General features: G+C 42.5%; 1 protein-coding gene across 1 annotated transcript in view; it reads right to left on the bottom strand.

The window, feature by feature from the left end:
• Positions 1–5,607: 5,607 nt before the first annotated feature.
• Positions 5,608–26,606, bottom strand: part of XKR4 (XK related 4) — a 116,161-nt gene continuing 95,162 nt past the window's right edge. Inside the window, exon 2 of the mRNA XM_019548139.1 lies at positions 5,608–9,884. Coding sequence (XP_019403684.1) covers positions 8,938–9,884 — 947 coding nt within the window. The 3' untranslated portion in view covers positions 5,608–8,937. The remainder of the gene's footprint in view (positions 9,885–26,606) is intronic.

Here is a 26,606-nt window from a genome sequence, read left to right as displayed (position 1 = left end):
AAGAATAAAATAACTACTTTACATGCTGCATTGAACTACAAAGGAGCTTTTCATTCCTTGACCAGCCTTTACTAACCTCTTTCCATCAAACCATGCAGAGTGGGAACACTGAAGCTGAAGAAAGCGTGTGTGTCAGTGCTTCAGATAAATTATTTTGGACACACAGAATAACTTCATAGCACTCACAAAGGTTCAGAAGCACAAGAAGACTAAGGGCATGACTATGTGACATAATGCAATACCCTGTAGAGGTGCTGGAGCTATCACTGAATGAGCTAGCTCAGTTCCTTTAATCAGTATAGCTGTATTAGTTTAGTGCTCTGCTCAGTTAAATTTTTCCAGTGCTTAGTAGGATGAATTACCTTGCGGGGGAATCCCATGCAATACGGTTACACTGCTTGTGTTAGCGATCCTAGGTTGCAATATGTTGGTATGGTAATGTGTCGTATTGTGTAAAAGCGCCCTTAGACATGCCAGCACCAAGCACTGCAATACCTAACTTTCAGGCTCTGGTTTAGGTGCCCAGGCTCCCTATACAACTCATAGAAAAATTCTACAAAAATCAGCATGAAGGTGTGAAAATTATCCAACAGGAAGTGATGAAGATACAAACATGTCTTAAATCCTGTCTCTCTCCAGGGCTTAGATGCCTTACTCTAGTCTGAAAGGAACCACCTCTCTTTACTCAGGATTCAGAGAGCTGAACATGGCTATCTAAACCCTTTCTTTCCCCATCCTCTTTATACAATAGCTCATTGTTTATATTATTTACTCATATTTATCAAGCATGAGAAGTGAATTAAATCTCCTCCTCTCCCTAGAGGGATTCAAACTCACCTCTCCCAGAAGAATACTCCAACTACTAAGCTGTGGGCCATTTGTCCTCTTTCACCTTCCATGATATATATAAAAATTCACTGGGCCACAGGCAGTGTATGATTTGTAAGCTTATGGTAATGGTTGGGACATATTTCTCAGTCCCTGCCCGCTCCAAGGTCTGTTTAAAACATTTTTCATTTATCACAGTGAACAATGTTATTTAAGGAAAATATATAGGTGGGGCCTCAAGTAGGAGCTTGGACTCAGGTGTCTCATATGAGCGTCTTAACCACTTAGCACAAGAGTCATATGCATGCTCGTGTTCTCTCTCTCTCTCTGGTCTAATGACATGTAAATGTTTCTGTGGAACATATCCAACAGGAGAGAATGAGAGTGCTTCCATGCCCCAAATATCCTACAGCCTGGCGGTTAGGGCACTCTCCTAAAAAGTAGCAAGAGATGTAAGTTTATACCACTCAAGGTTAGGCTGGACCTCAGCATGGGTCTTGTATTTCCTGGATGAGTGCTCTAGCTACTGAATTATTGTATAAAAGTGTTGGGGTGTGAGGGGGCATTCTCTGTCATGTGTCTGAAGTCTAAAAGTACGGTCTAATCTGCAAAGAGGGTACTCTTAGTGTGAAAGGTAAGGAAGCTGGTATGGCATAGCTACTGCACTTTAAGTTCATATCCTCACTCACATTGTAGTAACTCCTTTTGGTAGATAACATTATAATGAGCCTAAAATTACCTGACTCCCCAGACCACACATAATAAAATCACCAAGCATAAGAAATCAGGAGCAACTACTTTCATAGGATCAGAAATAAGGAGATGTAAGGTATCTATTTCAGGCCTATTTGTATATTTGTACATATTTCAGGCATATTATTGTTCCTCATATTGTAGTATTGAAGTGTATTATTAAGTATGCAACCAATCCTGGAGAACAGGAGTTTTGCAATGTGTTAAGAATGTTTGTTTTCAGGGATTACATACTGTCTTTCTTTATGTGTAATTAATTTTACCAAATCCTAGAAACTCATTCCACAAACTGTGATATCCAGAACTCCCCTATAATAACTCCACACGCAGGAGTTACCCCCTGGCACAAACTCTGGGTGTACAGTTGGTACAAATCATTCCATGCATAGGGTGCGTTCTTCCCTGCCTATGGAGCTCATGCCAACCCACATCTACCTCAGTCCTCCTTGGTACCTCTATCAGCCAGGTACCTATTTGTGTATTGTTAAGAGAATCCTTGAGAATCCAGAATAAGTATGTAGAATAAGTATGTAACTTACAATAGTGTGCAAGATTTTCCCTGAACAAGAAAATTAGGGTAAGAATTGAAAACAAAAAATAGCAGCAGGATCGAGCCTAGTTATTTTCAATATATTTCTTTGACCACAGCTATTCTGATGTTCATAGTTGAGTAGACATTTTCCAGGGTCTACTTATCATAAACAGATCAACAAATATAAAACTACCATGAAACCAAACATGGATAGAATAATAAGTGTCAGCATAGAAGAAGGGAAAATGAAAACGAATGGTTTTGATATATGTCATAGATACTGCAAAGTATGGAGCGCTGTTTTTTCTGAGTTGAGTGGTATTAAGCTCTCTAGACTCCACAGGAAAGCTCCAAATGTTTTCGGTTTGAGCTAACAATGCAGAGTAAATGTCTGATTCTACAAATCCTCACCGTAAGAGGCCTCCTCACACATGCATATTATCATTCAAATGGAGAACCTCCATTAAAAACCAATGCAAAATTAGTTATCAAAGCAAAACTTGCATATGAGCTTATAATCAGGTCCAAAAGATTACTTTAGCTCCCAAAATTTATAATATAGCATATTAATCCAGAACACTATTCCTACAAAGACTATGTGCATGGGCAAGGTTTTGCAGGATTGTGCCATCTATTCAACAGTGACAAATTAGGTAAGTCATCTGGACAGGAGATCACTGCCGCAGTTTAGAACTGAAATACAATGTTGCTGAAATGCACTGTGTATCAACTGCAATACCCTTTCTATGAAAAGGGACAATGAACACAATGATGAACAAGAAAAAGTGAATGCAGAATTCCCTATTCAATTTGGTTTGTTTGCAGACTGTAATTGTTGTGTTCTCAGTTTAAAAGTTAACTGTTTTGGTGGAATAAAAAGAAAAAAGATTCCATTGCATAATGGAAAGACACGAGTCTACCAGCAATTGAGGGAGGATTTCATAATATGTTATTTCTGGCGTATAGATAGTTGTTTGCCACTTATTCCATGTGGCTTCCTACTCAGGGCCGGATTAACGCATAGGCAAACTAGGCACATGTCTCGGGCCCTGAGCTGCAGGGGTAGAGGGCCTGGTCCTTCCCTCCACAGCGGTGGTGGGAATGGCCCCATCTACCTGTCTTCCCTTCCCTTCCCCTCCCCTCTGCCAGCCTCACCACCATGGTGCCATCCCCTAGTAATGGCTCCAAGCCCCACTCCTCATGGGCAGCAGTGCTGGGGTGGAGAGGGGCATCTCAACCGGCCCAGGGCCTGTGAGTTTGTTTGCCTAGGGCCCACTAAAGGGTTAATTCGGCCCTGTTTCTACTAAAGGAGCAGGCTTCATGTAAGCAAGTCTAATTGCTACAATTAGCAAAATTAAATGGTTTATTGTGTTCTTATACAATTCTTTCCATGTTCTTCAGTGTTGTACTATAGAATTAGTAATTATAGTGTTGAGCTTGTTAATTCACAGACATGTGATTATTTTCATCTTGCACCCTTTGTAGTACCTGAGCCTAAATAAACTTGGTTAGGTGGATGCTTGTCTGTCATTTCAGGTTGGATGAATGCAATTTACTCTGTCCTCTGCCATGCACAGGAGCAAGAAAGGTATTAGTTGCACTCCAGCAATATGCTGAAGTCGTTTCCTTGGCATTGTGCAGGCCAGTGCAAGTGGTTCAGAGCCAGAGTAAACTGCAGCATTCCAGTTTCTTTGAACTACACAATTTCAGAAAGCAAGAAGTTAAAAGATAGCAGCATTATTAGTTGAAGCAGTGATGTTAGGGCTGGAAGGGACCTTGAAGATCATCAAGTCCAGTCCCCTGCCCCAGGGGCAGGAAGTTGGCTAGGGTCAAAGGATCCCAGCAAGATAAGCATCCAAGCGTTTCTTGAATGCGTCCAGAGTAGGTGCCTGCACCACTTCTTGATAGTGCGTGTTGCTTTTGAATGGTTTTAAGGAAAATATGAATAATGAAGAATAACTTTTTATAAACTTTTTTATAATCACTATATGGTTTTTTACCTGGGAGTATCTGAAATCTTTTCAGAATGTTCCAGTGGGAACTGCATGGTGCTTTTCATATAACTAATTTGATAGGTGTGCAGTTACATAAAATGTCTTTTCTATAACATACAAAGCCACAAACTTTTGATTACTCACATTCTAGGAGAGAATATTTAAACAGATACATTGCAATTTAGTTCCAATGGAAAATGTGTACAGATGAAAAGGGCAATAGTAATATGAAATTCATTTCTAATAAATCAACAGATGTGGCAATACAATTCCTCCTCAAGCAGAGGAAAGACGTTTCATATAGAGCTTTCATTTATTTTCATATTATTCAGGAACAAAATGTTAAAGGACTGGCTTTTTCATTGCCTCAGGAACAAAAAGTTTGTTTTAGTATTTTATTGTTTCCTATTGCTGTCCTATTTGAGCCTGATTGGTGAATCTAAAGCTATACTTTGTGGTAAAAAAGAATAGTGCATGCTGATTATTAACTGCTCATAAGGAAGTACAAAGATCTCTTGAATAGGCTGGATTCAATATTGATAACTTCTCTATATTTTTTCTTATTATTATTTAACTTGACTATATGTGCCCACACAAGATAATAAACCATAGGTGTGATTCTCCTCCTTTTATGTGTCGAAATGGCAGGCTTCTGGCCATATTGGACCATATTTGGCCTCTGCTTTATGCAGTGGCTGCATAACTCTGAGGTCACAGACTGAGTGTGCACAATAGGACTACATACTAGTATGCATCTAGCACAGCTACATGTGCACATATCTGTGTGTAAGTTCCAGGTGGGGATGCTATCCTATGTTTTAGCCCCAGTAGCTGAGAGGTTAAGGTACCCGCCCCGGAAGTCAGACACCTAGGTTTTGGGCCCCCTGTCCAGGGGATTTAAAGCTATGCTCTTCTGATTTCCCAGCACAGTGCTCTAAATATTATGCCATCGGCGTGATCCAAACCCTCTCCAGTGCTCCTTCTGAAGCTAAGCCACTGCACCTTCTACATCAGGGGTGGGCAATTATTTTGGGCAGAGGGCCGCTTACAGAGTTTTGACAAGCCATAGAGGGCTGCATGACAGGCATCAAGGGGCAGACAAATATTAATTTTCTAAATTTTTTAGGGGCCCTGTGGGCCGGATAGAGTGGCCTGGTGGGCCGCATCTGGCCCCCGGGCTGCATTTTGCCCACCCCTGTTCTACGCACTATTCAGTGGATAAAGTGGATGGAGGAGAGTTTCTGCCATGCTGAAAGCAAGGGTCCAAGTTATAGCCTCTGGCCATATCCCATCAAGAGGGATCACCATCTTATTAAGCCATATGCAATCAAGCCTTTTCTCTTCCTCTTAGCCCCACATATCTTCCTGTCTTGGCTGCCCAAACTTAAGAGGAGGGTTTGAGAATACCTGCCCTGTGTGTGGGGGTTAGAACACTGTGCTGGGAAGTTAGCAAGATCTTTAGGTGAGGGGGAGCCTTAAATCTTTGCTGTTAAGCTTTGCTAGACAAGTGCCCTCACCACTCAGCTATTGGGGCTAGAACACATAGGATGCATCTACACATCACCCTACATTGCTGTAGCTAGCACATGAGTGTACACATGATTGGCATGTGGCTGTGTAGTGGCACACTTCCCTGTTTTAGCGCGCTGCTATGGCAAAGTAGCAGTGAAAACTAACCGTGCACTGTGCACACGGTGCAGTGCGGGCTTTAGTACTTCCAAAAGGAAGTAGTGAAGCACAGCACTGTTGCAATGTTCGTGTACAGCGATGTGTAGATACACCCATAAGGACCCTGCTCTTTCTCTGGGGTCTGACACTTGTGAATCAAAGGTTTTTGGCCACCTTCATTTTCAGGACTTGGATGCAAGCACATGATGGATAAATTACTTTGGGACCAAAATTTGACTTACTATAAAATACTTCTTTTTCCCTATATCCAACTTGAGTTAACTATAGAAATAAGCTGTATATATGGACTACCTTTTTTAATAGCATGCATATAATTATTTATATTAGGACCTACAATAACTTATTTTTTAAAATGTTGTGTTTTTTTAATGATATCTATAAAGTAGAAAAAATTATGGGAGAATAGAGAAATTTAGTTGTAGGAAGTGGAAAAAAGCATAAAATAGCACCCATATATTCCCAAAACCAGTTTAACTCAAAAACCTTGCAATGCAAGTCAAATTTTGGCCTTGAAAATGGTCTTTTTAAACAAAATGATCCTGTAAGTCACCACTCAAACCAAGACTTAGAAAAGCACTGCCCATTGATTTTTCCCCGTGTGGTATAATTTTAAATTGTTTGAGCAGAAGTGTACTGCTAGAACACTTTTCAAGAAAACTGATGTTTCAAATAAGACAGAAATGGGATTATTTTATCTAAAGAAATAAAGTCTACTTCTTTCTTATAGTAATCGTGTATTTGCTTATAGAATGAAAACACTACTGAATTTGATTAGACAAATTAGGAGCTTCACTCCCAAATTCTTTTTAACTGACTGCAGCAGTCGTGTACTTTCTGACAATATAAGATTAATGAATAGTCAACTGAACCACTATGGAAAGTGGTCAAGCTCTTCATACAAAATTCCATGTTCAATTTTTTATTTTAATTAAAATTGCATGTAACTGTTTGCCTTTATTTATAAGTACACAAGAAAATCTTCATGTTTGGATGATAGCTACAATTTTTCTGGTCTGTCAGTTCCTGCACTTTCACAAACAGTTTATTTTAAGGATCTTGCCCCAGCAAAGTAAGCAGGCATCAAACATTTCACCAATTAAAAAAAACAGCAACATTAAAAATGGCTAACTGAATGCCACACAAAGAAACATGTGCTGTGTAACCTCTGCTATTTCATATATTACAAATATAATAAAAGGAACAACTGAACTTTTCCAGCAGCATATACAGCAGTGACTACACTGGACATGAAGGTTAAAATACCAAATCACCAACTCTTCTCCCTCCTGACAATGTCGCTTAAAACAGCAAATCTCCAGTTCTGTTTCACTCTCCTAAAATGGATGGAAATATTTATATTGAGTTGTTTCTTATGGAAAACCTTTGGTGTCTTTACAAACCACCTACACTTGAAACAGGATTCACTTACTCTAGAATAGTCGAAAAGTACCCATGTTGGCTTTCATATGACATTACACTGCAAAATAAATCATAAAGTATGAAAATCATGTTTATATCAACCTGCAGAAGTTAGTTGATATAATTCATGGATCAATTCTTAAAATCGAAGTTATTAAAGAGAATGTGATGTATTAAAAGATTTGAAGTTTATAAAAAGTAACTAACACCATTGTATACCACATTGTTATTTTACAAAAATATTGAAATAATCCATGAGTTATTCACTCTGCACCAGCTTTAAAAAAAATACTATCAAATTTTGACTTGCACCTTTAATGCATCTGAAAGCACCATCGGGGATACTTTTAACATAAAGAAGGTTACGGTTGACTTGACTTAGGGAGGTATTTAAAACCCAAAAGCTTGCAGCAAAAACACTCTTTTACAAGTGATTCAATGTAATTTTAGATAGATATGGAAACAAGTCTTGAACAAATTCAAGAAGGTCTTCCACACAGCTTGGTTTTATTGTATTTTACTGAATATACTTACTAACAGGTGGCTGAAAGCCTCTAAAAAGACATCACTTTCACCTTGGATGGGGTAAAAACAGAGCTGTCTGTACACGTGGATAACTTGATTGTTCTTTTCTGCTTCCTGCTCTTGAAGGGCTCATGCCACTCTTTTCTGTCCCTCAGGCAATAATATCAATCTTGTAGACATACAATGTTTGGCACTAGAAGGGTATGGCATGTCACAGTCTCTGATCATACCTGCATACATTCACACACAGAGCCATGCATTCTGAGTCCTGAAACAGATTTAAATTAGTATGTTCATTTCCTGATGTTTCCTCTTAAAATCTGAATGTGGTCCTCCAAAGGTCTAGAGTACGAAACCTATGAAACCTTGTTCTTTCTTTTTCTTTTTATATTTTTTTTGCAAATTGAATACTGAATCATGATTATCATTTAATTACATCACTAAGTGATAGAGCTCATTGTTTCTCCTGAAAAGCAGAAGTGAGCTGCATAGGATTTCTGTCAAAAGAAACTTCAACTGAAATTTTAATTAAAACGAATCTTGAATTCAATAGAAAACTAACAGTTTGATTGGTGCTAATGCTTATGCCCCATTTCATTGAAATTAAGCTTATTTTGCATTGACTGGTTTGCAAACATGATGATGTACTTTTTGATTCAGAACTATTTTGCAAATCTGTTCTAAACTGAATAGTTTATCTGCTGGAGAGTTGAGGATTATACCCCTGTCATTTTTGCAGAAATCAGTTCTCATAACAGCAACATTATATGGTACAACTAAGCTATTTTGCCAAGGTTTTTTCATTTGTCAATGAATATGCAAATATCAATAATTCATTTCTAAAATAAAATGCACTACTGGTCAATGTTGAAAGCTTTCATCAGAACCTTCCTGTTGTTTTGATTGCAAGTACAGTGCAGTTGAGTTTCATAGCAGCAAGGAGTCATGGCCCCGGGGTTTATATCCCTGTTGAAGTAATTAGTTTTTCTGAGAGTCTCAGGTGAGGCTGCTTTATCAGTGTACTGCAGAGGGACTGCATACTGTGGATCAAATGATAATCATGATGATAGCCAGACTAAGAACACTACTGCTTGTTTCTCTATTGAACTATGCAGTTTAGTTATTGCCACAGCCCTACTGTCAACCCTTAACTTGGACTGTAACGTAGTAACTTCTTCAAGTCTTCACCTTTTTTTTTTATAATGTGGTTTCATATTCCAAGCGCTCCTGGATAAGGGCATCATCTTTATATTGTAGCCGTGGAGGAGCAGGGGAACATTCAAATGCTAAGATAGCTTTTCTTAGGCTTCTGTCCAATACATGTCTTTCCCATGCTGGGTACCTGTTTCTGAAGAGATCAATTTTAATGACTGATTCTTCAATCCTTGGTGGCCGGGAGGAAGGCGTAGAAGGTGCAGTGGGCCTCACCTGAAAGACAGGCACACACCCATCCCTCTCTGCAAACTTCTGGTCCCGGTCACTTGTGACACTCCGATTGTTAGAGATAGACCTTAGAGTGTTTGTTGCCACTTCTGGGGGCAGAGTGAAGGCAGCTACAGGGTCCTCACAAGCACAGCTTGGTGACTGCCCAAATCTTGGTCCATTGGGATGAAAGAAGGCATAGTACATCAGCATAAAAACAATGCCTGTTAAAAAGCTGCTGAACACCACACACAGTGCTGGTATGGCGAATGCATCAGAAATTGGTGGGACTTTGTACCGATACCAGAGAGCACTCAAGGCGGTGTTTTCCAAAAGGATCACAAAATAATAAATGAAAAGCCTGCAGCGTGTCCTTCCTTCCTTGACATTGAACCAGCTAAAGATATAGATTATTCCAACAACCATGTCAAACACTATCTCTTCCCATTTGGTGATGCAGAATTCTGTCTCACAATGGACGATCCAAAAGGTCATGATACACCAGTGGAGGACGATGAAGATCCCAAAGTATAGCTGGAAAACTGAGGCAAACAGAGCAAAAGTAATGACCCTGGCTGCAATTGTGAAGAAATGCCAGCAAAACTGAATTATAACAGCCATGTAACTGATGGGTTTCTTGTCATCACGGGAGTCACGCAGGGCTTTTTGATAGGAAGCCAAAGCCCAAGCCAGGGATACAAGGGATGCTGCAGCAGTAAGACCTAGAAAAAAATAGAAGATGTAGTAAAGAATTAATAAGATCTGAATTGGATTCACTGAAAAAACAGTAGAACCTCTGTAATCCAACTGCTGTAAATACATCCTTTTAAATTCCCACAAGAAATTGTTACCATCTCCCTATCGTTCAATGACACAAGATCTCTTATTATTGGTGTTTCATTATTTTTACAAAATGTACTGTATTATATAGTAGTATATATTATAATGAATAAAACAATCCTAGAATCAACAATATAAAATGTTATGTGACACTTTCCCTTATCTTTGTCTTGTTATTGGTTTTGGTAACTTAGAACCAGATTCAAATCACTTTTATATGTGCCTAGATAGGACTTTGGTAGATTCATAGATTGTAGAGTCAGAAGGGGCCCTGAAGGATCATTGTGTCCGACCCCCTGCCCCAGGCAGGAAAAGGACTGAGGTCAGATGACTCCAGCCAGGTGCCTATCTAGCCTCCTCTTGAACACCTCTAAGTTAAGTGATAGCACCACCACTCTTAGCAGCCCATTCCAGATTCTGGCCACCCTTACTGTGAAAAATTTCTTCTTAATGTCTAACCTGAATCTACTCTCCACAGTTTGCACCCATTATTCCTAGTTACTCCTAGGGGCACCCTGGTAAATAGAATTTAGGTGACTAAGTCATAAAAAAAATTCTTCTGAGGCTCCCAAACCACTTAAGTGCCTACATTCAACAGGCACATCCATTTTGTCCTAAAAAAAAAATCACTAGATGCCTAGGCTGATGTTTTTGAATAATCTCAAAAGGTATTCAGAGCAAAACACCAAAACATCTGCCTCAGCTTTGCTGTGATCCAAATGAGAGATGCCCAACATCCATCTTAGATCCCAATCTGCTAGGTAGCTACAGTGCATGCCTAAGAGTTGACTGTCATTAACTGTACTCATTGTAAAGAGCAGCACTCAGTATCTTTCTTTGTCAAACATAGTGTTGGTGCTCACTTTTTGTCCAATAACCTAGTTGTTAAAGCACACACACAGGATGTGGGTGACCTGGATTCCTGAAGTGATTTGAAACCACTTCTGTTGCTGAGAGTGCCCTAACTATGAGGCTGAGGAACACTTTTCCTGTTGAACCTGGGCTACTAAGGCAGGTTCAAGACAAGTGCCAGTTTCATGGGGCGAAAAGGCCAGAAAGACTGAAAGCAAGTGGGAGCATGACTTCAGCTCAGTGATGAGGACACTCCCATGGGCTGGGGCTAGTCTGGGGAGGTTCAGGTCCCTGTGCCAGTGTTGTTTATTCATTTTAACTAGCAAGAACATCCTGGGAGCATGGACTGGGCATCTCCACTGGACATGTCTAAGACTGAAGGATGCTGCACTTTCCACTGAACTGAATGGTTCTGTTGCAGAGAAAAAAGGCATTTCCTTTTGGGGTGCTCTGGATACTGAGGTAACAGAAGTACAGAGATAACTCCATTGATGGAATAGGGATCCTCCATACCTAATTCTGTCATTTTGGTTTGCCTTTCTGGAGTAAAACACACACTGTTTAGCTGTTGCTCACCTAAATGGAGGCACCTATGAGAACAATGTAGATCTACCCTTTACTCACAAAATTCAATACATGAATTAATGAGGTTCTACTGTATAGTTATTTTAAAGAGTTTTCACTGTTTTGGATAAATCCACATAGCAGTTGATTATTAAGGACACGTTAGTAATCACTGTAAAACAAACACTTCTACTTTAATTTCTAAGCACTGGCACACATCTAATCCCACATGATAAAAAAACAAGCTAACTGGAATTTGAGAAGGTTTACATTTTCTTAAAGTTACAATGCATACTGTTATATATAAAGTTTAACATTATATATACATCAGAATTAGATGGACATTTTTCAGTGAAAGAGTTTTCTGTTTTAAAATGCTGAGTCAGTGAAGTCAAAATGTTTTTCAGGAACTATAATTTTTCTCAGCATTTTCAACTCTAAAATACTTCTTTTTGAGTTTTACATTGGTTTATTAAAGTTTTTTTAAGTTGAACTAAAGTTGAAACAGAGCATTTCAGCCTTATTGAACATAAATTCTTTAATATGGTCATTTTAACGTTCACAAGTATTTTTTTCCAGAAATTTAATTTTTCTGTAAATGTCATGATTTTGGCTTTTTATTCTAATATGGGATAAAGGAAAAATTTGAAATATTGGCATTTCCCACAGAATGAAATTCCTGAATTATGACCACCTTTAAAAGAGCTGTTTTATCTTATAAAGTTAATAGAATTACCCTATTTTATAACACACAAAATCTTAATTGGTTTTTGAAGAGCTGATTTCATATTTGTTAAACAAACAAAGTCTTTTTCACTCTAAAATGGGTTTGGATGAAGCAGTGTTTTATGAAAATTCTTCATTTGTAAAAAAAAGTTTATATTTATGCTGAAAACACAAAAGTTTTGAAGGAAAGAAATACTGTTTTAATGGACAAACTGCATGATTAAGACAGCCATAGGCAAACTTGTGGATATCAAAGCACCCTTTCTCAGGCTTCTGTCAGGTAAACAGAACTAAGTAGCAGATGGAACAAAATATTCTGTAAAACAGTGTTCCCAAGTAGTGTTGTTACCACCTATGAAATGCAGAGGTTAGCTATCTACTGCTAGAACAATCAACACTCCACACAAGAAAGCCATCAGGATCCACGGATCATTCACAGATCTATTCCAAAATGTCGTATACTAATTCAGTGCACCAAATACTAGGGCTGTGCAAAGCTTCAGTAGCTGATTTGATTTGGAGGAGATTCGGCCTGATTCGGCAGCTGAATCTCCAAATCCGAATTGAATTGGGAGACCCATTAAAAGGTCTGAATCGAATTGGAAGCCTCTGAATTGATTAGGAGAGATTTGGAGATTTGGAAGGCTTGCAGAAAAAGAAACCGAGAAGAGGGAGGGGGATGGGGGTGCAGCGTTCTCTGTAAGTTGTGTGGTGCCATCCAGGCACGCCTGGCAGTGTGGCATGAATGCACTGCTTAGAGGGAATGCTTAAGGGGTGAATTTTCATGTATGGAAAAGGCTGGGGGGGGGAAAGACTGGTCTGATATTGACATCTATAGCTGGCCAGTGACTGTGATCTTTCTCTGAGTTCCCTTCCAACCACAGTATTCTGGGGGAGGGACATAGAAACAACATATAAAGCTGTGTCTGAAGCGATCTGTGCCTTTCGTGAGCTGTGTCTCTCTTGGAGCAGCAGTATCTGAAAGGCTTCAAGGCATTATGAAGCATGCTGGAAAGGCAGGTACTAAGTCTTTTGGCAGAGAAGGGAGAGCGGGCAGGGGAGAGTTGCAAGTTCCTCCCACCCCAAACGTACATGCACCCTCTTCCCTGGCAGTGATGAGTCTTTTGCTGCTAGTGGGAGCAAAGAGGTGGTAGTAGTGCCTGCAGCTGCACCACCACCACTAACCAGCAGCAGAATGACATTCTCCACCCCAATTTCAGTTCCCAGCATGAACCATATAGTGCCACAGGAGGAGCGGAGGGCCACAGCAAAGGAAATTCTGGGGAAGGAGGGGGAAGCTGAGCTTGTGCTCCACGAAGTTATCTTAGAGGCAGGTCTCCTTCTCTGGAAGGCACTTCAGAGCAGGTTGTGGGGGCAGGTGGCTCAGCTCCTCCTGTTGTTGTGTCTCTGCCTGGTAAGGAGGGGGATAAGGCAGGATCCCCACCCTCAACCCAGAAGCGGGTGAGTAGTATAGTGTGGGAGCATTTTGAGGTGGCAGATGATCCCAGGTATGCTACCTGGCAGCACTGCTGAAGGCAGATCAGCCAGGGCAAGGACGTGAGACACTTTGCCATCACAGCAATGCTCCTGCATCTCAGGAAGCAGCACCCCCTTGCTCTTGTTCCTCCTCAGCCTGGCACCAGTGGGAACATGCCCAAAAAGGAGTCCCCTTCTCAACCTAAAACCCCCATCCCCAAGAAGCAGAGGCAGGCCACTCTGGACCAGTGGAGGAAAGGTGGAGACAAAGGGGGGGCACGTTCTGAAGGTAAGCGAGGTCACCCAGATCACTGGGGAGATGCTTGCTTTGGATAGCCAGCCCTTCTCCTTTGTTGAGGAGCTAGGGTTTAAGCAGCTCATAGCACTTGTGGCCCCATCATACCAAGTGTCTGCATTCACCACCTTTAGCAGGATGATGGTGCCCTCCCTGTATGAGGCGTGCAGGGAGTACTTTAGGGAGGAGCTGTGGAAGGCAAGTCCACAGGTAGCCTTGCACTTCACCTCAGACATCTGGAGCAGCCGGGGTGGAGAACACGCTTATCTCTCCCTCACAGGGCACTGGTGCAATCAGTCAAGGCATCAGTGTGCTCTCCTTCAAGCAGAGGTGATGGATGGGTCCCACACAGCAACAGAGATCATGGTGGCCATGAACCACATGGTGCAGGGGTGGCTTGTTGGGCAGGGTGAGCTTACCCATGGGTTCATGGTCACTGACAATGGGGTCAATATGGTCAAGGCACTGCATGATGCCTACATCAGACAGATCTCTACAGGTAACAATGAATGAATATTAACTGATACCTGTTACAGAAAGAAACAAAGGCCCATGGCAGAACATTTTAACCTCCCTGGACATTCTATAGCTGACCTCAGGACTCTTGTTCTTAGGCAAAAACATTAAAAAAACCCAGGAAATTGTGGAACAAGAATCATTAACAGACTGCATTATGTTAAGTATGGTTTAAACAGGGACTATGGATTCTTATCCCATTACCTGGATTAGCTTTTGTGACCACTTTTTTCTTATGGGTTCTTTTCTTGTTTGCTGCTCCCTTCCCTCATCAACCTCATCAATTACTATAGAGTGAAAGCATTTATTTAAAGATCATTCCTGTGATTATGATATCTGATGGGTTGTTGATTCACTGAGTTGGATAATAATAGTAGTTTAGGCCTTAATCTTTATTTCTTGGATGTATATGCCATCTTTCCCCACAAAGACTTAGGGTGGATTATAGTAAGAGAACAAATAGCATATAAAACAAGAGAATGTACAAGAGAAAAAAAATCAAGAGAATAATATAACTAATAAAGGCAATAAGAGTATTAAAATAGAATATAAAACAACTCTCCTCCCCTCCTGAGGGAGAAGAGCCATCTTAGACTGGCTTGCTACATGCCTGTCCAAATAGAAAGGGCTTACAGCATTTCTGAAAGGTGTACAGACTGGGGCTTTGGTGGGAGGGAGTTCTGGAGCTGAGGAGCAACCCCTGAGAACAACCTCACATGTGTTTTCACCAAGTAGAATTAGTGTACTTGTGCTGCTTGAGGAGGTTGCTCTTTGCTGACCTTATGGATCGAGATGGGGCATAAGAGAGAAGGCAGTCCTTAGGGTACATATGACCCAGATTGTTATGGCCTTGTGGGTCTAAAGAAGCTCACTGAATTCCACCTGAAAGGCTATTGGGAGCCAGTGCAGTCTCTGGGGCACTGATATTATGTGCTCCTGGTGACCCACCCAGTAAGAAGGTGGGCTGACATATTCCATGCTGGCTGCAGCTTCTGGGCAGTCTTCAAGGGCAGCCCTATGTAGAGAGCACTGAAATAGTCTATCCCCAAGGTTACAGAGATATGGATGAAGGTTCCAGATTCACATCAGAAAGAGAGGGATGCAGCCCTCTTTTCACCAGATGGACTTGGTGAAAGGTGGTCCTAGCCACTGCTGCCACTTGAAGATCTAGGTACAGTGGAGGATTCAGGAGCACCTGAAGGCTGTGAACCTGCCTGGCAAGAGAAGGCTGAATCCCATCAATGGTAAATGCTCCAGGTCATGCAAACTTCCCACTACCATCACCTCCATCTTGTCTGGATTCACCTTCAGTTGATTCATTTGCGTCCAGTCCTGTACTGCAGTTAGGTATGGGGAAAGACTGAGACTGTAGGGCCTAGGTTAGATGAAAGACAGGGAAAGAGATGAGTGTCACACTGATGACACCTCACTCCATATCTCTCAAATCTCACCCAACAGTCTCATATACATGTACTCTCATTTATCTACAAAAAATGCTAATTCAGACATCTACTGACTAGGAGTGTGAGAAATGGGCCTGTAACAGGGAACTCTATCCCTGTTACCAGAAGGCAAGTCAGTCCCTTTAAGACCAGAACTTTCCGGGCACAGCCTGCTGGCAGGGAAGGGGTTAGAAGTTGGGCCTGGCCAGCTAGCCAGGTGACTGGATGGGGCATGCCAGAACTATAAAACCCTGGGCTTGATGGCAGTAAAGGGGCAGTGGCTGAAGGGGAAAGAAGTTGTGCGGGGGAGCTCTCCAGACAGCCTTGGCCGCTGGTCTGACTGCTGTAAGGAGGGAACTTCTGCTGATCCTTAGAAAAGCAGGGGCAGCATCACCGGGAGGAGCGTTAGAGGCAGTGGGGGAGCAGAAGCACCAAGCCATGAAGAAAATGTAAGCTGGCATTGCTGCCTTCTTCAATTTCTATTTTTTTGTTATGGTTAGAACCCACTAACTGACTGACTCTCTCTCTCTCTCTCTCTCTCTCTCTCTATATATATATACATACTTTGGTTGATTGATAAACCGGTAGTTTGTGGATGAGGCTGTAGGGGTAGAGAAGGCCTCATTAGGACCTTAGGCACAGTCATAAAAGGCCAAGGTGGCCTAGTGCACCAGGTAGGCAGCTGCATGCTGGACAGTGAGGGTTCAAGACCACTGCCCAGCTCTGAACTTGTTGCCCCTTGACTGTGGGGCCAGTGGAGAAACCTCTAGGCCAGAGAGTCAAGGCTCCATATTAGAGGCAAAAAGGGGGGCCATGAGCTCTAAGATCAAGGTGCTAAAGCCTCAGAGTCAAACCCTATCTGGTGGGTTTAGACTGAGAGGCCTAGCTAGAGAAAGACGGGGGTCAAGGCTCGTGGTGGCTGAGAACCCAACATAAAAATACAATAGGCAGCCTCCCACTTACAAGAATATCTGTATAATATTTCCATCAAGATGTGGCAGACGAGTAAAAGTGGGACATGAGAAACATTAAGGGACTTCAAGGGCGCCCCTCATAGGTCACAAATAGCAAGCGAAAAGATGCTGCTGTGGAGAGCAACCTGTTACAGGGCCATATTCAATTAAAATTTGGCTCGAATCGGGGACAGTGATTCAATTTGTTGATTCAGATCACTATCCCAATTTGATTCAGCCCAAATCAGAACCTAAAGATTTGATGCTGATTTGCAGAATGAGCAATTCAACCACAGACACAGCTTTGAATGTTTTTTCTACATACTTCTAGGTACCAGGAACAGCTCATGAATGCTGTAATGGTGGGATGAATGGAGCGTCCCACAGGAGTGTGGGGGGGTGGGGGTCCACGTGCTTGGTGGTGAACCTGGAAATGGACCAGAAGTACTCCCCTGCACTGGCCTGGCTTGGCAATCGGCCATGGGGGCACGTGCCCCCCCAGACCCAGGAGGAACCAGTCACTGAGCTGGGGGAGCCAGAAGGGGGGCACCCTGCACGCTCCCCAGTGGCCCTGGAAGTAGACCGGAAGTGCTTCTGGTTCACTTCCGGGTCTGCTGCGGAGCATGCTGCAGATCCTCACCACGTGCCTGTGTGATGCGCCATATGCCTCACCATTACAGCATTCATGAGCCACCTGGTACCTTGAGGTATGTAGAAAAAAACATTTAAAGCTGTGTCTACGGCCAAATCATTGAATCTTTCCGAATCTCTCTGAATTGATTTGGAGGGTTCTGATTTGATTCAGACAGATTAAAGGGTCTCCTGATTTGATTAGGATTTGGAGATTCAGCCACCGAATTGGGCCAAATCGAATCAGCAACCAAAGCTTCACATAGCCCTACTACTGATTATATAAAATGTTCAGTGTTAAGTCTTTCAACGCCAATTACTTTTTGAAAGCAGAGTTCCCCTGGAATTGTGGCTAGAGTTTCTGAATACAGAATCACTATATTCCTACCATTATGATATTTGGATACCAACATACAATGGGCATGGACATGGGTGGATCTCAGATTTTGAAAAGCACATAATCACATAACACAACACATATTTTTCTCCAGTTAAAAAAATATATTAGTAATGCTCCTAGTATTAGGGTTCTATATCATTCAGTTTAATATTGAAGCAAAAGAAAAAACTTTACTGGAATGTGCAAGAATTCACTATATCATATATTATGTATAAGAAGCACAACAAACCAGGCAAAAATAAACAAACTAGGTTGTTTTATTAGTCCTGTAGTCATTGGAATTAAAGGTACAACTCTTTTTTTCATAAAACAAAATCTAGCCTTCTGAGCATCTTGATTGTGCTTCCAATGTTTCACTGAAACTTATTTCCATATGTGAGTTAATGTTCACGTGAGTTAACACTTCCACACCTGAGTTAATGTTTCTAGCTAGAGTTAAAAACAGTCTTCAAAGCTTTGAAATATGAGCTACATTAACCAGGAGCAGCTACAGATGGCAGAATTGCAGAAGAAAGGCCAGTTTGATTACTGAAAGCATTAAAAGAGAGAGGGTGGTTAATACTGGTGGAATAAAAAGTTTAGAAGGAAGCAGATAGATTATAATGGGCCATGAAGTCAAGGTGACTCCCTCATTGCTATCTAAATAGAAAAGATGCTGCTACTTCCAGGCAGTAAATTTTAGACTTTGGGTGAAGCAGGAATCAAAGGGAGGTGCAACTGCACCATTTCCCCCCAGCTGGATCTGCCTCTGGGTACACAGAAACATATACTTGTAAAGGTTTCAATAGGGGAAGGAGAGCTGCTGCTCAGAACTCAGCTGCAAACGCTGTGGCACTGTGACAGTTACATGAAACAATAAAAAAGGAGCAAAAACCAGTGTAATTTTGAACCTGGTTAAAGATGTGGTGATTTAGCCCACTTGGATACCTACAGGCTTGTGCACAATTAGAGTATAACAGCTGTTGCAGCTGTCCATCCCCTTTTGAAACCATTCCAAATGAATGATTGGCCAGACCCTGACACTACTACTGGAATCTTCTTCACAAAGAGAACAAACAACAAGTGAAGAAGAGTGGGACAAGACACAGTATAAACTGATGGCAACCCTACTGATATTTTTGTGCTTGATACACACATTTGCTTGTTCAAGTGAGCTGTCCCAGTGGGACAGAACTTATCCTATAACTGTTTAACCATTTTACCTGGTTAATACTAAATGCAGAGGGCAGAAAAGTCATCGGGCAGCCAGAACCTAGATCAAGATAATAATTTATTATTCCAGGCATACATTCATCTTACTGAACTACCCTGCACAGTCTTAACCAATTTGCTGTCTTGGCCCACACATCTTCCTTTCCTGGCTGACCAGTGGGCCAACCTCAAGCAGAGTGTGGGAGGGTGCTATGGGCAATCCCTAGTCATGAAGCACCCCATCATATATGCCAACAGTGAGCCCAGAAAAATCCCCATGCTCAGACACACACCCGTGGACCCCAACCCTAGCAGCCATACACCCAGCCAAGGACCTCCATGGCAGAACACTTTAACAAGGCATGCACTGATAGAGATTTTTGGGGTTTATACTGATGGGCAATTTTTAACGAGCTATATTGGCTGATATTAATCCAGTTGCCGATATGTGGCCCCACAGCTTGGAGAGCAGGGCCAAGCTGGTAAGTCTGTTGTGGGGGAAGGGAGTGTGTGGAGGGGGCAGATGGAGGCTCCATGGTGAGGGAGGGAGTGGGGCTGATGCAGGGTTAGGTGCTGCACAGCCGGGGCAGGACAGGGCATGGGACAGAACTGTGGCTTGTCTGGAGGTGTAGGGGGGGCGTCTGCACACTCCCCCCATGCCCTTCCGGAGTGCACATAGTTGAGGGAGCCCCCTCAGTTGAGCTGCTCACAGCTCCATCCCATGCCCCACCCCAGCTGGGCTGGGCAGCACTTGCCGCTGCCCCTGCCCTAGCCCCATTCCCTCCCTCACCATGGGCGCTTTGTTCTGCCCTCTCCGCCCCGTCCTCTACAACAGTTTTACCAGCCAGATCCAGCTGCTCTCCATGCTGCTGAGCTGCTCTCCTGGCGGCCTGCATGCTGCACTGGGGCTACGTGCATCCACGGGGCATTTATCGGAGACATTATTGGCCACATCAGCCAAAAAAGCCAATTGCCAATAAGGTCAATTTTCTTTATATCAGTGCTGATCTGATATGGGTCTGATGCACCTCTAACGTTAACCTCTGTGAACACTGCATTGCTGAAGCAAGAAACTGTGGAACAATCATCCACAGACTGGATTGTGTTAAGTATGGTCTACACCCAAACTATGGATCTTTATCCTATTACCTGGATTAGCAAAAGTATTTTTTGTGTTTTGGAGTTCTGCAGTATTTGATGTAAAAATAAACAACAAAAAATCAGTTTTAATTTTTAAAATCCAAAACCTGGAAATTTTCAGTGAAAGTTATTCAAAATACTTTACTTATAAGTATTTTCCAAATAATTTATGCAAAATGCCATTTTACAGCCATAACTGCAGTGCCAGACCTTGTCTTCTCTGAATCAAGAGTTTTGATTTATGTATTCCTGTTTATTATAAGTTGACAAAGCTAATAGTTGAAGTTATCTGAGCAGATGACTTACTGTTTTGAGTGCCTGAAAAGTGTCAAAGGAGAGAGTTTAGTGTGACTTTCAAAAATCATGTGAAATGAACAGGAGACATCAAAGCATATATGAGGTCAAAGGCAGAGAAGGAGGAGAACTAAATGATGTTGGCCTGAGAACTGAGGGAGAATAAATGTTTCTGGCAGTGTCAACAGCAGCAGAAAGTTTCTGGGAAAATATTCTGTTGAAACTATTCAGTAAATTTAACCCCAAATTGGAAACTCTTTCGCAATAATACTGACTTTTTGACAAATGTTACCAATTCCCTCACAAATTGTGCCTACATTTATGCATTAGTTCATGCAGTTGTTTTTTTTTTCCTATCTTATTCTTCCTGTTCACTGGTTCTCAGTTCTCCCTGCCTGAATTCCTTCAATTACTTATATTCCCTTCCTATTCTGTATGCTTTACAGAATACCGCTACAAATAGTGTTTCTAGACTGGTGATTATGAGGTCTGTCAAAATGACCAGAGACATGTTCTTTACAGGATTCAAAGATTGAAGCCATGGCAAAGCTCTTGGCAATAATATAATGAAAAGGGGGCATCTGCAGCAGTAGTCCTGGGAACTGACCCTTTGGGGGTGCTTCTACACAAGATGGTTTACTGCACAGTAGACTAATCTACTGCACACTATGGCATCACCATGTAACCATGCACAGCAGCTACTGCACAGTAAATGAGGCTAATGCACATTTTTTTACTACCTGTAAATACAGTAGTAGATTAATTGCGCATTAGCTATTGTACAGTACTGCTCATGTAGATGCTGTCCAGGAGCAAATTTGCTAATGGTCAGCTACACCAGCAGGGGATGGAGGAGTTCTTTCTCCCTGTTTATGGTCGCTGCTCAGCTCCCCACAGGAGCCAGGAGCTGATCAGCATGGGGACGGGGTTGCTCTCTGCTTCCCCTGACCTGGCACTGCACGGCTTGCAGCTCCCCACAGCACTGCTTGGCTCCCAGCTTCTGGGACTGGAGAGCTCTCTGCTTCCCCACTGAGCCAGGGGCTGACTGCATGTTGGGCAGCTGTCAGCAAGCTCCTAGGTGGGTGGGGATTCCACAAGCAGGACTGCTCCAGCCAGCCCCTGGCTGGACAGGGAAGTCCCACTGGGCTGGGTGATGGGCACTTGGCATTGGGCTCACTGGCTGCTGTGTGTTCCAATATGCATGGAGCTGGGAGAGCTCCCATTTCATTACCCACCCCCATCCCATTAACTCTATGCCTCCCAGTTTCATGTTCCCCACTCTCTCCTTCAACCCATCTCCCACATACCTCCCCACCTAGAGCAGGGATAAATGACTGTCCTAGCTCACCAATCCTGTAGTGGCAACTCACAGCTGTAGCTTTTAGTCAGCCCCTGCTTGCCAGGCCTCTAATGGCAAATCACAGCTGTGCCAGTGGGGGGGATCAGTCAGAGGTTTTTAGCCTTAAGGTGCAACTGCTTCAAAATCAAACTGGCACTAACACCAGTCAAGATTTGAGCAACTCAGAGCGCAACATGTAATAAGGCCCTAACGGAGGCTATTCCCAGACACAGATGGGTTTAGAAACCAAGAGGCTAGTATGAAATGAAAGGTATTGTGTACATTTCCTACTAAACCATATATGAAATCAGTAGTGAGCGGCTGTCAGAACTAATAAGATAACTGATGGTGAAATTCACCCTATTTGGAGGATTAGTGAAAGGCCAGTCAACCACTTAAATCATATAAACCCTATTTTGAAGCTTAACTTGGCTTTAAGCAACACACAGGTTTGTACTAGCCCTTTGTACTTGGGAACTTTTCCCAATATTTCTCAATTTGCATTGTAAAATCTATTTGATCTTAATCCCATATCTAGTACAATTTGTCTAAGGCCTTGTATTTATCCCTGGATAAAATGTGCCGGTGTTTTTCCCAGAACAAAAATTTCTCAAGTTGGCACGTACACATATTACCTTTCTAATCAGGGTTTAGTGAGTGCCACTCCTCTGCCATGGATTCAAAGATGCAGTCCTAAGATAACTGTGCAGATGTACTTTGTACTTTTATCCCAGGATAAATCGTTCCTACCTCTTATGCAGAAAACTTCTGTTTAGGAATTATCCTGGAACAATGAATATGGATGTTTGCATGATTATACTTTGTATTAGGATAAGATGGTTTATCTTGAGATAAATGTGACATATGTTTGCAGTCTAAGAAATATTTGATATAAAAAGTTTTGTGCATTGCTAAAAAGCTGCACTAAAGAAACTATTTAGTTCTGTAGAGGTACTAAGGTTATTGATTTACATGGTGCTTTGGGACTAAAGGCAATTAACATAGTTCTGAACATTAAATCAAATGTGTACAGTTCCTCTTAAGAGGAGAAAAACTAGAGCTGTTTTTAGTATCAGCTTTGTCTAATACATGATTTTGTTTGCTTCTCACTTTTGACCGAATCAGACTGAAACATCACAATTCTCACTTGGTTAGGCTGTGACTGTGGTTCTTTCCCTGTGCAGTTGTTTTGACTTTTGACTACTCCCCTTTTCTGGGGATGTAAGACATCAAGGGACCTCCTGGTTCAAGTCCAGTCCCTTGGCAAATAAACTATATAAAAGGCTTATCAGCTTCATTGTAAAACTAATTAGGGCTGGTGTTAATGTTACTCCTATTGGAAGACTGCTCCAGAAAGTCTGTTCTGATGGTTAAGAAGATTTGTTTGATTTCCAGCCTCAGTTCCTTGCAGTCAGTTTCTACCATTTGTTATTGTTCTCTATGCCTGTTCCAACAAAGTCATTGCATCTGCTTCCCATAATATCCTGTTCTTCAGAAATGCCATTGAACAACTTCTCTGACAATTATTCTTCAATATGAAATCCTACGGGCTGATTACATCATTTCCCACTTATCTTAAGTGTACCTCTCATTTCCTCCATTGTCCCATTCATCTCATATTGATAATTCTTTGTGTGAGTAGTAAGTACTCATCCAGGAAAGTGAAAGAGGCCTTACTGCCTCCATGTTTTTTCATGGCAGCCCTCTTTATTTAATATACCTCAATTAAAGATCCTCTTTTCAAATTAAAGCTCCCACTTGTTGAAAACTGACATTATAAGAATAATTACGCCTTTATGCACTTTACTGCTGCTATTTTTCAATCTCTACTTTTTCTCTCTCAGAGTGAGAGGACCTAAATTCAAACACAATAGTTTATGAGTCGAGGCAAGGATTTACAGAATGTCAGAATATTTTTGACGCCTTGTATTTCTAATTACATTAAAAAAGTTCCCTTCATACTTTTCACAGATCCTACTGTATCTTATTCTCAGTGCAAACATTAGACTGTAGGGATTTGAAAGCTGAGTTTCTTAGAGGTTAATAGCAGATGTGACTCTGTATATCATATTTGCTAAAAATCAGGAATACTGTAACTATGGAATTTAATGCATCAAATTATTTGTGTTCTCATTTCTCCAGCACTCTTTATATGTGACGACTGAGATGACAGTTTCCCCTTACATTGTTATTATGTTCCCTTAATGCCTTGCTTTTTCGGTAACCTCATCGCTCTCAGAATGTGCCCAGCTCCCACTTGGCTAGGGTTTAAAAGTGCTCTACAAGCATAAGTTAGGTTTGTCTTACAACATCCATCTGAAGTAGCTCAGTGCTAGATCCATTCTGGTGATGGTTTGCTGAGGCAAAAATGGTTAAAGCCCAGCAGGTTTTGTATGCTGATGCACATTACACTGGTGTTGAGAGTGAACAGATTAACTGATCTCCTGGGTTAACTATAGTAGTAAGTACTATTACAGAGCCTCAGCACTAGATAGTGGGTTAGCTGGTAAAAGCCTGATTACACTGTCTAAATAAATACTCTGGGACAGAAGAGAACATAATGCATGCGCTGGCATAAATTACACCAATTGAATTTTACATTTAATTTTTCCTGGGCTAACTCTACATGGGGTAGGGCTGTTCATCCTATGTCTACTCTTTTTTTCCCCAGTATAAAGATGGATTATACTTATTTGTATCTGGGACTAAGCGACTTGTCCAAAGTCAAAAAGCAAATCTATGTACAGAACAGGAAGTTCTAATTTTTATGATTTAAATGAGTTTGCTGTGTTGCAAACTAAACCACATCTGTATGTAGTTTACTTTGCAACATAGCTATTTGTAACACTGCAACTTTTGACATCTCACCTCCCCACCTGGGAAGAGGTGAGCAATAAAGGGTCCCGATCCTTTCCTCCCCCCATTTTTCAAGGAGCCTGCCCACATCTCCCATAGCCAGGGAGCGAGCTGCTGGTGGATCGAGAGGCCCCTGAGCTGTGGAGGGCCCCAGGCTTTCCTTCCATGGTGGCGGTGCCCCATAAGGCTGCCCAGGTGGGCAGCTAATGAGCAAGTGCTGCTCCAGCTTGGGCTCAGGGAACAGATGGATTGGGCTGGGGGCTGCCTGTGAGCTGAGGCAGCACCTGCCTGCTAGCCACCCATCTGCATGATCCCAGGGGATGCCACCACCATGGAGGGAAGGTCCAGGGCCTCCTGCAGCTCGGGGCCCTCCAGCAGCTCAACCTCTGGCTGCAGGAGGAAAAAAAAGGATGAGGCCTCCCCCTTGCTGCTTCCCCACCCCCACAAAGGAGCCTGCCACATGAGCTGCTGCCAAGCCATGCAGCCCCCGCACTGGAGGGGGCCCCAGTCCTTCCCTCTGTAGTAGTGGTGCCCCCTGGGGTTGCCCAGGTGGGCTGCTGGTGGGTGGGTACTGCCCCAGGTCACAGGCAGCACCCACCACATCCAACTCTTCCCTAAGCCCACATGCTGGAAGCCTGCTGGGCTTTGCTCCCCATGTGGGATCGGAGAAGAGTTGGAAGCAGTGGGTGCTGCCTGAGAGCAACACCTGCACAGCTAGCACTCTGCCCAGGCGGCCCCGGGGGCGCCACCACTGCAGAGGGAAGGACCGGGCTCTTCTGTAGTTCAGGGGCTGTGTGGCCTGGCAGCAGCTCACACAGGCAGGCTCTGCTGAGGAAAAAAAAATAGTGGTGAGGGGCCTGATTCTTTTCCTCTCTCCCCCCTCCCCCTGCAGAGCCTGCCTGCCTCTCCTGCAGCCAGAAAGTGAGCTGCTGGTGGGCCTTGAGCTGTGTGGGGCTCTGGACCTTTCCTCCATGATGGCAGCACCCCTGGGCAGCACCTGCCTGCTAGCAGCCCACCCAGGTGGCCCCAGGGGTGCTGCCGCTGCGGAGGGAAGGACTGGGGCCCTCCACAACTGGGCTGGCTGGCAGCTTGTCCTCTGGCTGCATGAGAGGTGGGCAGGGTCTGCAGGGAAAAAAATAAAAAGGATTGTAATGGTGACGGAAGTCCCTAAATTGAAACATGATTTCAACTTAGGGGACTAACCCCCCATCATGTGTACAAGTGTCCTGGGATTTCAGAGGAAAATCATTGGTAAAACTTCCCAAAAATTTCACTGCAACATAGCTTTTCTTCCTGTATCAGTTCTATTTTTACCCAGCAAGGACTATATGCAATGAGTCAATGTTAAAGGTTGCATCTGCTCTACAGAAACTAGCTCTCCATTGTGCATGTGGATCTTGGAAAGGTAACATGCTGAGAGATCAACTTATCTAAAATACCAATGACCCTTGTGTTTTGAAGCTATTGCCATTTGAGTCCAACTCACTTTACAGAGAGCAGTCAAGCTTGAAAACCAGGTCAAACCAACTAGGAGAAAATACTCACAAATTAGACATCCAGTAGCGCTGAGGAATGACACAATGTAGTTTGCCACAAACACAAGCTCACTTGGTTATGGCAATTATAGTTCAGAATATCCTCAATCGTTGCTTGAGGGAACTAGTTCACTTAACCATTTCTTCAGGAAGTGCAATGGTTCTGGCTCCTTACATAAATAACACAGCTTTAATTAATTTTTTTCAAACTGATTTTTAAAAGCATTAGACATTAGCAGGGTGGTTCCTTCTCAAGGAAGCGATCCTCAATGCACAAGCTAAATCTATTCCAACACAGAGGCAAGGCAGCAAGAAGGCACAGCAGCCCCCCTTGCTCTCTAGGGACCTAGCAGACCTCCTACGGCTAAAAAGGAAAGCCTACAAAGGATGGAGGA

Source organism: Crocodylus porosus, unplaced genomic scaffold, assembly GCF_001723895.1.
Source record: "Crocodylus porosus isolate Cpor-Errol unplaced genomic scaffold, CroPor_comp1, whole genome shotgun sequence".
NCBI classification, from domain to species: domain Eukaryota; kingdom Metazoa; phylum Chordata; order Crocodylia; family Crocodylidae; genus Crocodylus; species Crocodylus porosus.
The sequence above is the reverse complement of the archived record's forward strand: the minus strand, read 5'-3'. Positions and strand labels throughout refer to the sequence as shown.